The 16,370-nt window shown below is 38.6% G+C and overlaps 1 protein-coding gene across 4 annotated transcripts in view; it reads right to left on the reverse strand.

Annotated features, from left to right (window-relative positions):
* The window catches only part of LOC121378766 (multiple epidermal growth factor-like domains protein 6), a 50,595-nt gene that overhangs the window by 23,815 nt on the left and 10,410 nt on the right, over positions 1-16,370 (reverse strand). Inside the window, exons 1-4 of one of the 4 annotated variants that reach the window (XM_041507072.1) lie at positions 15,779-15,987; positions 7,936-8,043; positions 4,632-4,739; positions 805-1,020 (exon numbers count right to left, since the gene is read on the reverse strand). In XM_041507072.1, the coding sequence (XP_041363006.1) occupies positions 805-1,020; positions 4,632-4,739; positions 7,936-8,043; positions 15,779-15,854 (508 nt within the window). In that variant the 5' untranslated portion in view covers positions 15,855-15,987. Of the gene's footprint in view, positions 1-804; positions 1,021-4,631; positions 4,740-7,935; positions 8,044-15,778; positions 15,989-16,370 lie in introns of those variants that run through there. The other 3 variants (XM_041507071.1, XM_041507070.1, XM_041507073.1) reach the window with 3 other exon arrangements.

The raw sequence follows: 16,370 nt of genomic DNA on the forward strand, positions 1-16,370 counted from the left end.
TATTTGTACTAGGTTAAATTTCATTTTATTTCCTAAAAAACATTTTTCGTACGTACGAAATTATTTGAAGACAAAATCCAGTTTGGGCTTCTTACAAATATTAAGACAACCAGAAACACATTGAATATACAGACACTGATATTCTAAACAAGAAAATATATTTAATATGTAAGTTTAATCGTAGAAGTATTTTATTAGTCAGAAACATCTTACAATGCAGCAAACTCAGGAATGTCCCTTTAATACACCGTCATCGCCAAGTAATTTTATCAGTTTACACATTACAGTTGGCAACCGAAAAGGAGGATGGGACGTAAAATTTACAATGAATATTTACCAAACAATCATCATTTTGAATCTTCTGATAATATTGGTAATTCGGTATTAGGACCACCCCGCTATTAAGTAAGTAAAACAAATTTGTTTCACAAATATTATTCCAAACAACATGTGTATGCTTCAATGTAGACGATACCAAGCGTCTAGCATACATTTTATTGTATGATTTAAGTCTGAAAGACTAGACTTAAGTTAGGCATAGCTTAAAAAGTAAAAACCAGACAAAACATAAGTCTAAGTATGTTTATGAATATCAAAATCGTAAAAAGTACTTTTATCTGACTTAAGTCTTATTTATGACTTAAGTTCCTTGATAAATATGGGGCCTGGTTTAAAAATAGTCATTTTGTAATGTATTTATTGAGTTAGAATGGGGATAATAAATGGTAACTCTATCGTCTATATAATTTATAAGAAACGATGTGAAATCTTGTATGTTTTCATTGATAAGCTGGCAATACTTACTTTGATTCCTCTGGTATATTTTTATGTTTTTAATCAGGTACTCTTTACCCAAGTCAACGCTCCAGAATTTGTCTTTGCCTATTGAACAAGTGCACCCATGAGGGGCTTTGTCACCAAACTCTGTAGTAGTGTTACCATCCACAGCTATAGACGCTTTGCCTGAATAATCTTCACACTCTTTTGAATGCTGAGCTTGTTTTCTGAGAGCCACGTTTTCTGAAGATTTAAAACATTCAGTATAAGTCCCAAAACAGTGTAAATGTTTGACACGTTCCCTTTATTCAAATTCATGAAATATTAAATAAACACAAATCGAACAAATCCTTCCAACATAACTATATAAGCAGTCAAAATACACACAGCGTTCGGTTTTAAAGGCATCCAGTCACAGATTTAGTGGGTCTTATTTCTCTAAATATGGATTATACATAGAAATCACATTCATTTGGAACACCAAACCTTGTTATTGTATCATCCAAAACATGTTAACTGAAACACGATGGAGGAAATCCCACGACAACCAGTGAGCACGCTTCATTTTTAAATCGTAGATTTCTTTTATGAGAAGTTTAAACGTACGACAAAACCGTATTTATTTGCGGCTAAATTCACTTTTTGTTTAAAGCAGCCTTAAAATTGCAATTGTGAAAAATTATTAAGTTCAAGCTCTGCTGTTAGTCTGTGTACTGTCCGTAGTTAGTGTGTATTTATTTTCTTTCAGATAATCCATTTCAGCAGCTAATAATTTTTCATTTTTATTTATTTATTTTTATTTATTTATTTATTTATTATTATTTTATTTTATTTACTGGGGTTTTTTTTAGTACTACATTGACAGTATTACACTATTCATATACTGTAGGTGTCTATGAAAAACATACACAAAAGGGTCCGCTAGATTCATATTCAATCCCCCCTCACCCAATCAGACCACGCACTGTTCGTACTTAGTATGTATTCCTCCTATTGCAGATGATTTGGTAATATGTAATAGTTATACCCACACTTTACTCGGTGTATCGGTGAATATCCCAACAATTTCGGTCGTGGGGCCTCCGAGGTCTGTTGGGATGGATATTCACCGATATACCGAGTAAGTGTGGGTATAACTGACTTTAGGTCGAGTTAATTATTATATTAGTTCTATGGCAAATAAGATCAATAACTAGAAAGCTGTAAATAATGAAACGAAAATAACGTGGACCAGACGTCGTGAACCTCACTTTTTTTTTTGGAGCAGTGAAACTGTCTATTTCAGTTGTTTGTGTCCCAGGTGCAAATGCAGTTTGGTGTAGTTTTATCAGTGTGTTAGGGCTGTATCGGAATATATTAAAACTCAGGGACGTAATTTAATTTTCTCGAAATGGGAACTGTATGGATAATTAAGTAGTAAAATGCCAGTTTTATATTTAGATCGTCTAAAAAAAACAATTTATGATATGTAAAACTAGAAATAACATTTAATGATTTTTTAAAAACGTTTGGGGAATTTACTGCATAGGGGGTAGTTGACACCGTACAACGCTAGCTACAGATCCGCACATTGCATGATTTTTGACAGACGTATCGTGCTGTAAATCTATCAATGGACCTCCTGTGAATAAGTATGCATGTATAATTAGATGGCTCTTTCTATTAGTTTAAATATTATGAAAACATAATTTGAACTTTGGTATATGCAAATGATGTCACCCAGCAAACGAATTTTTGTAGATGGCTTGTTCTATTGGTTGAAATATTAAGGAAATATAATTTGAACTTTGTTATATGCAATATGTTATTGTGTCGCCAAGCAAAGCCATTTTCGTCTTATTTTGTAACGGCATATTGTGACAGACGGTCGTGGGTGTGAAAATAAGCCAGCAAGAGAAAAGGGACTTTGAAGACCAGAATTGCTTTGTCTGTGCAGGGCAATTCCGTGAAAATGTCAACCTCCTACTCAATTTATAAATAATAATTGATACCGTTTAAAAGCTATAACATTGAGGTTTAATAATCTATAAAGCTTTTTAAAAATATATATTTCATTGTTAAATTTTTGAATGGAAACACGGGGTAGCCAGAATGATGATGAAAGTCACAAAACAGAGACCAAACATTCAAATATAATTTTTAAAGTAAAATCAATTTGTATATATATATATATATATATATATATATATATATATATATATATATATATATTATTGTTATGTTTAAAAATAATTGAATTAAGCAGGTATGCATGAAATATTGTGAATAACATTTCTCACACTTTGATCAATTTTGGTGGCTGTACAGACCTTCCTTACATGACCTCATTAGCGGTGTACGTCCGTCACAAACCTTTATAAAACTTTTTTTTTCAAGAACAAAGGAGAAACCACACCTGTTCAAAGTTTTATATTATAAATAAAAGCTCTCATAAAAGAAATATGCATATATAATTTTCGAAGTAATTATACACAGAGGTTCACAAAGTGTGTGACAGACGTACATCATTTTGGTATGTACGTCCGTCACACAAAACATTGTCATGAATATGCCCAAACAAAAGTTAGTTAAATTCACTAAAAGGACATTTATTTGAACCTATCCCAGAATTGACAAATTTAGGTAAGAGTTAAAGTTTGTTTTGTTTAACGACACCACTAGAGGACTGATTAATTAATGCATTATGCAGTTAAAAACATTCTGAACCATTCCAATTAATGAATTAGTAATAAACACCAAGAAAGTATTGTCTCATCGAAACTTTTTTAAGATAGATCGGGTGACAATGTCAAGACCTTAAAAAGTTATTTTTAAAGTTCAGACTGTCCTCAAAATAGTCTACAATATATTAAATTGAGGATGGGGATGAAGATGTTATAAATATATAGAGGATATTTCATGGTATTTTTGTCAAATATGATTTATATCTCATCGAGTGATATTTGCAATCATATCTCACGAGTCGCGCTTGCCCTGAGACGTTCCTGACGTTGGAGACGTTGCATTGTTAAAAAGTTACACAATGTTGTAAAGAATGTGACAACAAAGTTATGATTTAGTGTTCCAGTAAAAAACAAGAAAGAATATTGCCATAGTTTGCACACAGCGTACACACAAACTAAATGTTTAATTTCAAAACACACCATTCGCACGTGCAACCTCACGTCAAGTGATTTACGATGAAAACAACCGGTGCTTTTTTCACACTCGGGACTACTGGCTGTTAATTAAAACATCGAAAATGTGCAAATAACCATGCATACCACTCGTAAGTTTATGTATCAACTTAAACTTAGTACGCACCCTCAAATTATTTTCTGGCAGAAAGCCTAAGGACGGTTTTCAGTGTTTTCAATAATATATCCGACTACTCCCTGATACCCCATATTCCACCTCCGTATTCAATAATGGGTAAGTACACAAGTGGATAATATAACTTACTGGAAACTCTATATGACAAACCACTCATAGACTCGTTCATGGCCATGAGATGTCCCAATGCGCTACTTGCAGACTCAGCAACTGCTTTAACGGTTACATTAAAATCACGAGTCTCGTCTAGCAGAATTCCCAAACACATATCTTTATTAGAGTGATTAAAACCACATAAACACATTTAAAACAACAACTTGACCTAGATATAGATCAGGTACGGATATGTTCAGCTTTAGATTTCGTTCCATTCATATTTTTAAGACACCGTGTATCATCAGTGCAACCACGAAGAACTTGACCCCCAAATTCATTTTCAGCCAGCACACTACCATCTCTATACATTAAAACACATATTATGATTTGCAATTCTACGTAATAATAAAAGAAACTGAATGATGGAATTTTAGTGTAACAGATACCCATTTGACAGTAAAGTCCATAGTAGCCTTCTTTGCACGATTTACAAATGTATTCTTCGATATTTCCTATACAGCCTTCAGCACAGTGGCACTGGTAGTTTCCTGAAACTGAAATAAATAAATAAATAATAATAATAATAATAATAATAATCATAATCATCATCATCATCATCATCATCATCATCATCATCATAATGATATATATACTCTTCAAAAAAAAGTAGGGGAACCTGAAATAGTAATGTTAATATAAACCATTAGACATGCGTTTTGAACACAGACATCCTAGTAAAGAACGTTCAGGTTTGTTTATCAACACACCGTAACACATTCTATAGTTTGCACATGCATCACGCAGTTGCCTCATACACGTGCGTGGGGTGTCGTTCTCGATTTTGACAATTTCCAGGAAGGTTCATTAATCACTGTGGAACATTATTTCTGTCAAATCGTTTTCATTCTGTTGTTCATACAGTTGTTATTGTTTTGTTTTTAGTCATTTTTATTGTTTGAATTTGCACACACACACACACACAAACACACAAACACACACACACACACACACATACACACACACACACGTTTTGGGCACCTTCTGCGATATATAGAGGATTCGTCACGAGACGAGTGTTTTTTAATATGTAAAATATCAACGGAGTCTATGTTGATCGGTATTTGTCGAGGCTCTACCGTGACAAATATCGAATAGCTATAGTCCGTGCCATCCTCCTACAAAATGTTGGGGCTTTTTTGTGGGGCTTTTTTTTTCTTTTTTTCTTTCAAATAATTTCAGTTTTGTTTGATGTCAGAAGAAAAGTAAAAGTGTTTTAAAAATAACTTAAAAAATACAATTTTTGTATCCAATTTAGAAAACAATCGGCTCAGAAATAAATAACTTGTAGCAAATTCCATAGCATGAAAAAAACCGTTGTCCATAGAACGGACTACAAACGAGGTTGATCGTTTACATATTAAAACACACGAGTAGCGAATTATAGGATATTAAACAAGCTTCCATTTCGTATCATGTTTATATCCCGAGTGAAATAATTTAACTTGTCACAAGCTTTAGCGAGTGACAATGAAAATTATTTCACAAGGGACATACACATGATTCGAAATAGTAGCGAGTTTAATATCCTATTTATTATCCATGTCATGTCATGTCATAGGGTTTTACGTGCACATTCAGAACAAGCTGTTGTAGCGCACGCCTGTCGTGGGCACAAGAGCCGGCCTTGGCAGGCTCCTCCGTCCATGACAGAAAAGGTGGGGGGGGGAGGGGGGAGGGACCGCCTGCACTGGCAAGTGCAAGGGAGCACCAGCAGCCCGATCAAATTGGTAGCAGGTGGGTGGGGGTGGTGGTGGTGCTATGGAATTTTGAATGGAGCAGTCAATGCCAAAGAGAAAAGGGTGCGCAATTTTGATTGAGGAAATTTGGCGCAATTTTGAACGGTCGGTCGAAAGGTAAATGGCTGAGCTAATATAGGTTTTGGTATTAGTGAATCGAGAGTAGCTCGTTAATTATAGACCTCTACGATGCTGTGGTGTCTCCCTAGGTTGCCCATAGGGCCCTTATAAAGGGCCTGACCGCTTCTGGTTGTGGCATGACAACCCAGTGTCACCAAGTACACGTTATCACCAGCAGCAAATATTGGGAGTTTGGGTGGGGGAGGCCGATATTCTTTTGTATTTATTATCCATAATCGATCTTAATTTATATCACTCAATTCGTTTGGTTGGCGTTCCTGTAAGGTTGTAGTGCGCCAAATCGATGACGTCATCGTGTGAAGTCGAAGTGTTACGTCCCACTTGGCGTTCTAGTGGGAGTATCACTTTGATATGTACCAATGTATATTTTAACCATATGGGTAATAAATATACAGAACTTCACATACGTTGTTTTCGTTTCTTATTTATTGCACGAGTTTATTTTGTGCAAGACTATGTCGAGTGGTATGTTCTTTGGCAAAATAAGCGAGTTCTGTATATGTATTAAGCTTTAAATTATATGATAAAGAGGTTATTACCCTCGTGTGTTTCGGTATCCTCAATGTCATATATTAGGAATAAAAATAATGTATTATGTTCGCCAGAGGCTCCCATATCTGAATCTGAAACTGTTTTTACGTACTTATATACCACGAAGGTTTCAAGCACGCCTATCTCGGGCTTAGCCTCTGACATCACCAGTGACTAAGTCCGGGACACGAGGGGGAGGTAAGGTTGAGGTGGGTGGAATTTGCAACAGAATTTAAAAGAAGGTCAGAGACTTAAACCAAATATGGAGAATAAATCCAAAAATAAGCTTAGACTGCTCGGCCGAAAACGTTTCTGGTGATTGAGCAATTTAAACGGGCTGTCGAAAATAAAGTGCGTTGGACAATTTATTTAAAAAATGAACATAAGTTTTGGAATGGGAGCCGAAAATGTTTAAAGTCCAACTAAGCCCATACCTGGAGGCGAAGTTCGTTGAGGTTGGCACCTAAGGTGATGTGATGAACTGTCTGCCGTGGAATTGTGGTACAAGTATCCGCCACCTGTGATTTAGCAGGGTTTTATCTAGTTCGACGTAATGGGAGCCAGCAATGATCTTAAACACTCTGTAGACGGTGTTGTCCATATCCCTGAAAAGGATCCCTTGTCTGTAAAGATCATCGTGGCGCGACGTCACCACAAGGCAGATAGTCCCATCACGTAGGTCCATGTCGTGGATCGTCACCTCGCTGCCGTCGGGGAAGCGCTTGAAAGTTCCCTCTTGGATGCCGTCCGGCAGTGAGTCCATGTTGGTGATATTGCCGACCAAGTACTTAGAGTACTGGTTCTTGATCTTGCTGACCTGTAAGCTCCAAGAGCCTTGGCGGGGGAGTGGGGCCTTCCATTTCACAACAACGTCAGCCTTGTTCGTCTCAACGGAGTGCCTCGGGGGTGAGGGCCTTGGCGGAGACAAACAGAGAGGAGCAGGAACGGGATACGCCGGACGTGGAGTCTCACACGTGGCTGGGTTGAGTTCCTCTCCTGGCTTCTGAAGTACCGCGTCGCAATACACCAAAGTCACGGTTGCCCGTAACCCGATGTACGCGACGCGATACTCTAGCAGCATTCCGTAACTCGAGATAAGCACACACACACACACACCCCACACCCACACCCCGCAACCAGGTGGGTGGGTAAGTTGAGAGAGCAAGGAGACACGTCCAGCTTCATCTCCCTCAGAACTAATTTTTAGCCACAAACACACTACCATCTGCATACTTTAAAACATATTATGATTTGCAATTCTACGTAATAAATGAACACATACCTATTTGACAGTACATTCCATGGTAGCCTTGTTTGCATGATTTACAACGGTATCCTTCAACATTTCCTGTACAACCTTCTGCACAGTGGCATTGATATTTTCCTGAAACTGAAAAAAATAAAATAATAATACAAATATATATGTATTGATGGATGGATGGATGTGTGTGTATGTACGTGTGTATGTATGTGCATATGTATGTATGTATGTATGTACACACACAGAGAGAGAGAGAGAGAGAGAGAGAGAGAGAGAGAGAGAGAGAGAGAGAGAAAGGGGAGGCGAAGTAGGGAGGGAGGGAGGAATTATTGCCGTCGTATTTTTCGGTATCATCAATATTATACATATATATTAAGAATAAAAATTGTATTATGCAAGCCTCTGTCTGATATCAGTGACGAATCTATTCCAATATTGAACCCCACCTGCGTCACAGAAAAATCTAATAAAAGTCCTTCCTGACCTTACAGCGAGACAGAACAAAATAAATGCCCCCATCACATACAGTAGATGTATAAACATTTCAAACAATGCCACCAACTTTTCTATTTTATTTTGCGGAATACGAACTACACTCTTTTCAGTGTCAATTTCCAGCCCATGAAGGTAAGTCATTTTACAGGCCCTACAGATTTTTCTACAGCAATAGGGACACACACACACACACACACACACTACACACACACACACACACTACACACACACAGACACACACACACACACACTACACACACACCACACACAGACACACACACACACACACACTACACACACCCCACACACACACAGACACAAACACACATATACACACAAACACAGACACACACACACCACACACACACACACACACACACACACACACACACACACACACACATACATATTTAGCATATAGGTCTTCAGTTGGCAGCTAGAAGACTCCTTTTATCCATACAAAATAAACTCATTCAAATAGTATTGTATCTAAACCAGTTACCCGTTGAGTTAAACAATGGGATGATTTATTAACGTAGTATTATTCTTCAAACTGAAACCGCGGCAAAACAAAATCCCCTGAATAAATAGGAAACAATCTAAAAGCCGACTTGATGTCCATGTGTGTCCTATTCGCAGGCATGATTTCCCTGGAATACGTCACAGGCAAGGAAATTCTAACCGCAGTGTTAAATACACGAATCACTAAACCGTTTATGTTTGTGCTCTGGACAAGCTGATCCTTTGAAGACATTGTTGACAGCATGAGGTTAACACTGGGTCCAACTAGCTCCAGATAATCACAGGTACGTTCTAATATAAACGTTGTGTCGGATTGTGTGTCAAGCATAGCATACACCAACCGTTCTGATTCTGGCCAATCACAATGTGACGACCAAACTGGAATTATCATAGAACACTTGTCACCTATCTGGCTATCACTCAGATGCATGATATTTGAATGAGAGCTGGTAGATACAACAGTCTCTTTAGGAGCAGTAGTCCTTTCTCCCCTTAAGTCTCCATGCAGAGATGTTGGATGATATCTTGAACTTGCTCTTTTTCTTGCAATCTCGAGATTGATGTCCTACATGCAAACAACCGAAGCAAATTGTTTCTCTCTGGCAAAGTCCTTCCGCTCACTCACAGATTTGTTTTGTTTTTCCAGAGAAAAGCTGTGTCTGCTTCCTTAACAATAAAGGATACAAATTCGCAAAATTGGGAAAATGCCTGATGTTTATTCCGCCACTTAGCCACAATTCTTCCCCATCTGTAGATGAGGCAATCTGGCAGTTTTAGAAGAAGTTTTTGATTCTCATAATCATCGTTCAACACATTCAAACTACTTACAGTTTCGATAGCTGTAAGACACTGTCGCAGAAAATCGGCAAATCTTCTTAGTGCAACACCATCACGACCTCTTATTTTCGGCCACAATTCTAGTTTATCGCGAAAGGCATTGGCATGAATAAATGAATTCCCAAAACGTTTGTCAAGCACAGTTCTGGCTTGTTCATATGCTTCATCTGTGGACAACAAAATATATCCACGGATTCCCTTGCAGAACGACCTAAATATCGTTTCAAGTAATAGATCCGCTCAGCAGATGGAATTCCCTTTATGTAATTTCGCAATTCATGAACCATAACAGTCTACTCGAACACATATCGCAGAAACATATAACTGTATGCATCAGTACTCAATACTCAAACAAAGAAAGTACGCAAAATAAGTAAACACATGTTCGAAAGTAAAATTAACGGCCAACGCAGTTCCAAAATTAACGCAGACAACCATTCGACTTCCACCAAGGGACGCAACTCGCATACACCTTCCGTAGGTTAACCGTATACATGTATAACCATACAGTGAAACAACGTGTCTTTGAAAACTGCATACGCAACTTTAATTCCAGTCAGCAATTACTCGATATTCAAATGGCGTATGAATATATGACGCCGTATCTTTTCAAACGGAATATCCTTACATTAAAATAAACTAGTACATGACGATTTTTTTTCAGAACGCTGGACATCTTTCAATGTAAAGTTGCTCTATTATTTTGTATTGGGTTTTTTAATGATTACGAATGTATACGTCAATTCTGTAGTGTCGCCGTAGCACGTTTAATTACATGTCAATAAACGTTGTGCTGCTGAGAACATATTAATTTACATCTAATTTGCAATAATATGTATATATACTACTCAAAAGAATTTAAGGGTCAGACGATATTTTCGACATTATTTTCTGAAAATCAATTATATTAGCTAGACCATAATGTCACGCATGGTATTGTTCCATTTTGACGAAAGTACTACTCAAAAGAATTTAAGGGTCAGACGATATTTTCGACATTATTTTCTGAAAATCAATTATATTAGCTAGACCATAATGTCACGCATGGTATTGTTCCATTTTGACGAAAGTGGGTCTAAGCAACCCAAAAATGAATTAAAATCCACTGTCATTGACACTGTCGACTAGTTCTAATGGCGAAAACATGCTTACATTTGCACGTAAATTAGGACGAAAGCGAAAGGTCTGTTAAGTGCCCATAACTTGCTTTTTCACAAAGCGCTTCATTTGCACGCTTTGCACGTGTATTCCATGTTCCCAATGCTGAATTTCCGTATAATTCGAGCTTGCGTTCGTGTACGGTGCACACTCCAAATTCGACAATGGTACGACTTCAACTGACTATCGAAGATCGAGGAAGGGCTATTGCTTGGCTTCAGGATGGCAATACGCAAAGAAATGTTGCTCTGAGACTTGGTGTCAGTCAGAGTGTCGTTGGCCGACTGTGGCAACGGTACCAAGCAACGAATTCTGTTCGAAATCGTCCACGTTCGGGAAGACCCCGAAGCACTACAAATAGAGAGGACCGCTACATCACCAATATGGCTCTACGTCAACGCACAACCACTGCACGCCGATTACGTGACAATCTGCGGACTGCGACTGGAACTCGAGTGTCTGATCAAACCATACGCAATCGTCTGAGAGCCAATAATCTACGCTGCTGTCGCCAGGCTGTTCGACCACCACTCCTACCACGTCACAGAACGGCCAGACGTCACTGGTGCACGCTTCATCTGCGGTGGCAACGTGTTCAGTGGGGTCGAGTGATGTTCACTGATGAGTCCAGGTTTAGTCTCCAGTTCAACGACGGTCGGGTTCGTGTCTACAGACGTCCTGGGGAGCGCTTCGCTGACGTTAACGTTAGACAACGTCACCGGTTCGGTGGTGGCAGCGTCATGGTGTGGGGCGGCATCTCTATCCACCACAGGACCCCCCCCCCCCCCCTCTATGTGGTGGATGGCAATCTGAATGGAATCCGCTATCTGAATGAGATTATCCGGCCGTTGGTTCTCCCAAGCCTTCAGCAGATTGGCGGCGGGGCAGTTCTGCAGGATGACAATGCCAGACCCCACCGCGCCAGGGTGGTAACGGACTTTCTCAGACAACAAGGTATCGCCAGGATGGATTGGCCAGCATATTCGCCTGACTTGGCCCCAATAGAGCACGCCTGGGACGAATTAGGCAGGAGAGTTCGGGATAACCATGCCCCTCCGGCCAACCTTCATGATCTGGGTCAACTTCTTATGGCAGAGTGGCAGGCCATTCCCCAAGAGTTCTTCAGACGTCTGATCAACAGCATGAGGCAACGATGTGTCGAGTGTATTCGCGCCAGGGGTGGATTCACACACTATTAAACCGAATGTTCTAATGTGTAAAATCCATGTTTGACAACCTTCAACTTTGACAGCATGTCATGTGACTTTCTTGTATACAGTGACGTTTATTTGTGTTTTTTTTGTAAATATGGAACAATAAATAATAATGATGTAGTTTACATCATCAATCTAATACACTCTGAAACTTATTTGGTTATAAATTTTTGACCCTTAAATTCTTTTGAGTAGTATATATGTATTGATGTATGAATATCCATATATTGTATGTATGTCGAGGTTGACTGTTACATACATAGATATTAAAGGGACATTCCTGAGTTTGCTGCAATGTTTAAGATGTTATCGACTAACAGAGACTTTTTAACGATTGTAATTAAATATCAAATATATTTTCCTGCATAAAATATTAGTGGCTGTATATTAAATATGTTTCTGGTCGTTCTAATATTTGTACTGAGTGAAATTTCGTTTTATTTCCTAAAATATATTTTTTTGTACGTACGAAATTATTTGAAGACGAAATCCAGTATGGGCTTCTTACAAATATTAAGACGATCAGAAACACATTGAATATACAGACACTGATATTCTAAACAAGAAAATATATTTAACATGTAAGTTTAATCGTAGAAATATTTTATTAGTCGGAAACATCTTACAATGCAGCAAACTCAGGAATGTCCCTTTAACGCACTGGCGCAGGGGATAATTAAATCCTTTCTGGCCTCACAAATTGCCCCATGCCGTTGCTGGGACTCGAACCTGTGGCATCGAATCGCCCGCACATTGCGAGACTAACCACGATGCGCTCTGAGCTATCGAAGCATCCATAAAAAGGATGTTCTTTAACTCTACCACATGCATGGGGCCTACAATCTACGCGGTCGATCCCGCTTACGTGCACGAAACAATGGGCAGACCTGGCACCGGCTAGTATGTATTGATGTATGAATATCTATATATTGTATGTATGTCGAGGTTGACTGTTACATACATAGATATTAACACACTGGCGCAGGGGATAATTAAATCCTTTCTTGTCTCACAAATTGTCCCATGCCGTTGCTGGGACTCGAACCTGTGGCACCGAATGTATGTATGTATGTATGGTGTGTGTGTATGTGTGTGTGTGTGTGTGTGTCTGTCTGTCTGTCTGTGTGTACTGTCCTGTCTGCATAAAAGTGCACATACAATATCCGTTTTTGCCATGCCGTGGGAGTAACCAGTGACATTGTAGCGGCAGCAGGTTTCCTTCCTATACCCGTAATATAAAAATGGCAAATTAACCACTCTCGAGGTCCGAGGAATTCTCCTTTACTGGAGATTTCTTCCTCCTTGCAAAACGATGACTGCCACTCCCAGACTAGTTTACTAAATCAAAACAACCACAGGACAGAGCTCATTGGAATAAGTACAGCTGTGATAACATGCACCCATGAATCACTGTCAAAAGCATTATATTCATTTTGACAAAGCATACCCACCCCCACACATATTTGCATTTGATTCGTAATAATACACACACACACACACACACACACACACACACATACATACACTCACGCATACATACACTCACACATACACGCATACATACATACATACATCTAAAATAAATACTTTGTTATGAATCAAATTCAGGTGTGTGTGTGTGTGTGTGCGCGCCGCGTGTGCGTGCGTGTTTGTGTGTGCTTTTTTCAAATTGAATATAATGAATTTACATTATATACTGTAAATCATAAAATTGAGCAAAATCCAAATAAGTGACATATTAGGGTTAAACTAAAAAAAAGAAAGAATAAGCTTAAGTTGTAAGATCGACGTTAAGCAGCATACAGACAACTTAAATTTAGTAGAAATTACAGTAATGTGCATGCTAACTAACTATTGTTGTTTGCTATTCTTTTGGTTTAATCAATAGCATGTAACCATTGTTGCGAGTTCAGTTAATCACAGAGAAAATAATAGTTTTTTGTTATTGTTGTTGTTGTTGGGTGTTTTTTTGTGGGGGGGTGTTTTTTTTTTTGGGGGGGGGGGGGGTTGTTCTTTTTGTTTGGGGTTGTTTTTTTTAAACCAGTCTGTTGTGTGTTTCTTTAAATAGCGCCATGAAATATTAGCGTCTCGTATGACCTCGCTAAATTCGCTAACATTTTAAGTTCACTAACATTTCCTGATTTCAGTATTTTAACCGTTGGCTAGACCTTTTAACTGCAATAATGTTATCATCCTGTTTCATCTCTGTTGTAGGTATAACTAGTTTCTGTATGTTTTTGGTTTTACAAACGTTGCAATAAAGATATTTCTTTTTATTGTATTGAAATGTATTGTGTTGTGTTGTGTTGTATTGTATTGTGTGTCGTGTTGTGTGGTGCTTGTACGTGCGTTATAATTAACAGGGCTTTTGTAGTCAAAGATGAAATACTTCGACGAAATAAAATGTTTTGTATTCATAGAAACACTGTTTCTAATGTCTGAAGTTAGTTTTGCAAAGAAAACAAATGAACTGAAAACCAGCGGATTACCCTTCCAACCCTCCAATAATAAAAACAAAAAGCAAACCATAACAAGAATAATAAGAAAAACCCCAGAAGAAATACAGATTGAAAAGTCGTGATGCGGATTCTACTTTCAAAAGGGAACGGAATCAGACAGAACAAACTGCATTTACGTTTTGTTTAGAGTGAGCGCCATCTAACTTCCGAATTCAGGTTAACAAACTCAGTTCACACACACACACACACACACACACACACACAGTGCGACACACACTCAGACACACACACATCACAACTGGTATATCAAAGGTCTTGGCAGTGTTTCTGCCAGAAAGCAATTTTTGGGTACATGGCGCTATGGAATTGAATGCAGGCCTCCCCCAGAAAGAAAATGTGTTACGTTTAGGTTTATGGTTAAGAAAATCATACAGTAATGATAAGAGTCCTTAATTTTGTCAAAGGGTTAACTTGAAAAAAAAAAAATCTGCAAGAAATTTAGGGTATGGCACCATACCCATTTTACCCTCTGGCAGAAACCCTGCTTGGTATGTGCTATCCTGTCAGTGAAATGGTGCATATAAAAGATCCCTTTCTACTAATGTAAAAATTACCAAATGTTTGACATCCAATAGACGATGATTAATAGATCAATGTGCTCTAGTGGTGTCGTTAAACAAAAACTTTAACATACATACATAGCCCTACATACATACATACATACATACACACATACATACATACATACATACATCTGCTTCAACACATTACCCAGCAGTTGGGACATTTTGGGACATTTGTAGAATCGGGACATGATGGCACGGACCACTGGTAACCCCAGACAATAACGTCAGATATGTTTATGTTACAGTAATAAAGATTATATATGTAACTATAGTATTTGTATTAGGGGTTTTGTTTGGGGGTACCTGTGGGTCGTGACATAGCGTGGGCGGGGCCACCGGGGTGGTTGCCACGGGCGCAAAATTCTGGACTGGTGGAAGGGACTCGGGGAGTGCCAACATTCCACTCGTTAGGTGGCGCAATACTTGCCTTGCCCCGGGCGCTGGCAACCCACGCTACGCCACAGCCTGTGGGACGGACTATAGGTGTCCTGGGAAAATATACACAAAAGGGTCTGCCAACAGTAACAGCTAGTATAAGGTACTTAGTCCCTACCTTGTGTTATAGAAAAGTAGATCAAATATCCAACAATGAAGATGCAAGTAAGTTCCCCGCCTTGTACCGTTGCCATTTGGTTGCACGTTTACTTTGCTACATGCCAAAATTATGATAATACAAATAATGCTCAGGTAAAAATATTTCTCAGATAATATCTTCATGTGAGGTAGGCTTTAACGTTACGATAATAATCTGAGTTTTGAGGATATGACGTCACTACAACACGTAATACAGCCTTACATTTCTTAACGCGGGCGCCGCAAGCAAACCGAACGTTAGCTAACGTCATTGAAAAGTGACTGGTGAACAATTTGCAGTAGCGGATACAAGGGGGGGGGGGGGGGGGAGAGTGTTCGGCGGTTTGAACCCCTCCCTTTCAAACAAGATGCCCTTTTCAGAAGAAATTGTTTTTAAATTTAATTAAGTAATTGTTTTTAGCACGACTGTATAATTAGATATAGGCCTACCACTTCACACAACAATTAGGCCTATTCACCATGTCCATGGATGGCGAACCAATAACAAAGCGCCTGATAGTGGCATGAATTCCATCGTGACGGAACCACACATTGAACGCATTTTTGAACCT

This window comes from Gigantopelta aegis, chromosome 8 (genome assembly GCF_016097555.1).
Source record: "Gigantopelta aegis isolate Gae_Host chromosome 8, Gae_host_genome, whole genome shotgun sequence".
Taxonomy (NCBI): domain Eukaryota; kingdom Metazoa; phylum Mollusca; class Gastropoda; order Neomphalida; family Peltospiridae; genus Gigantopelta; species Gigantopelta aegis.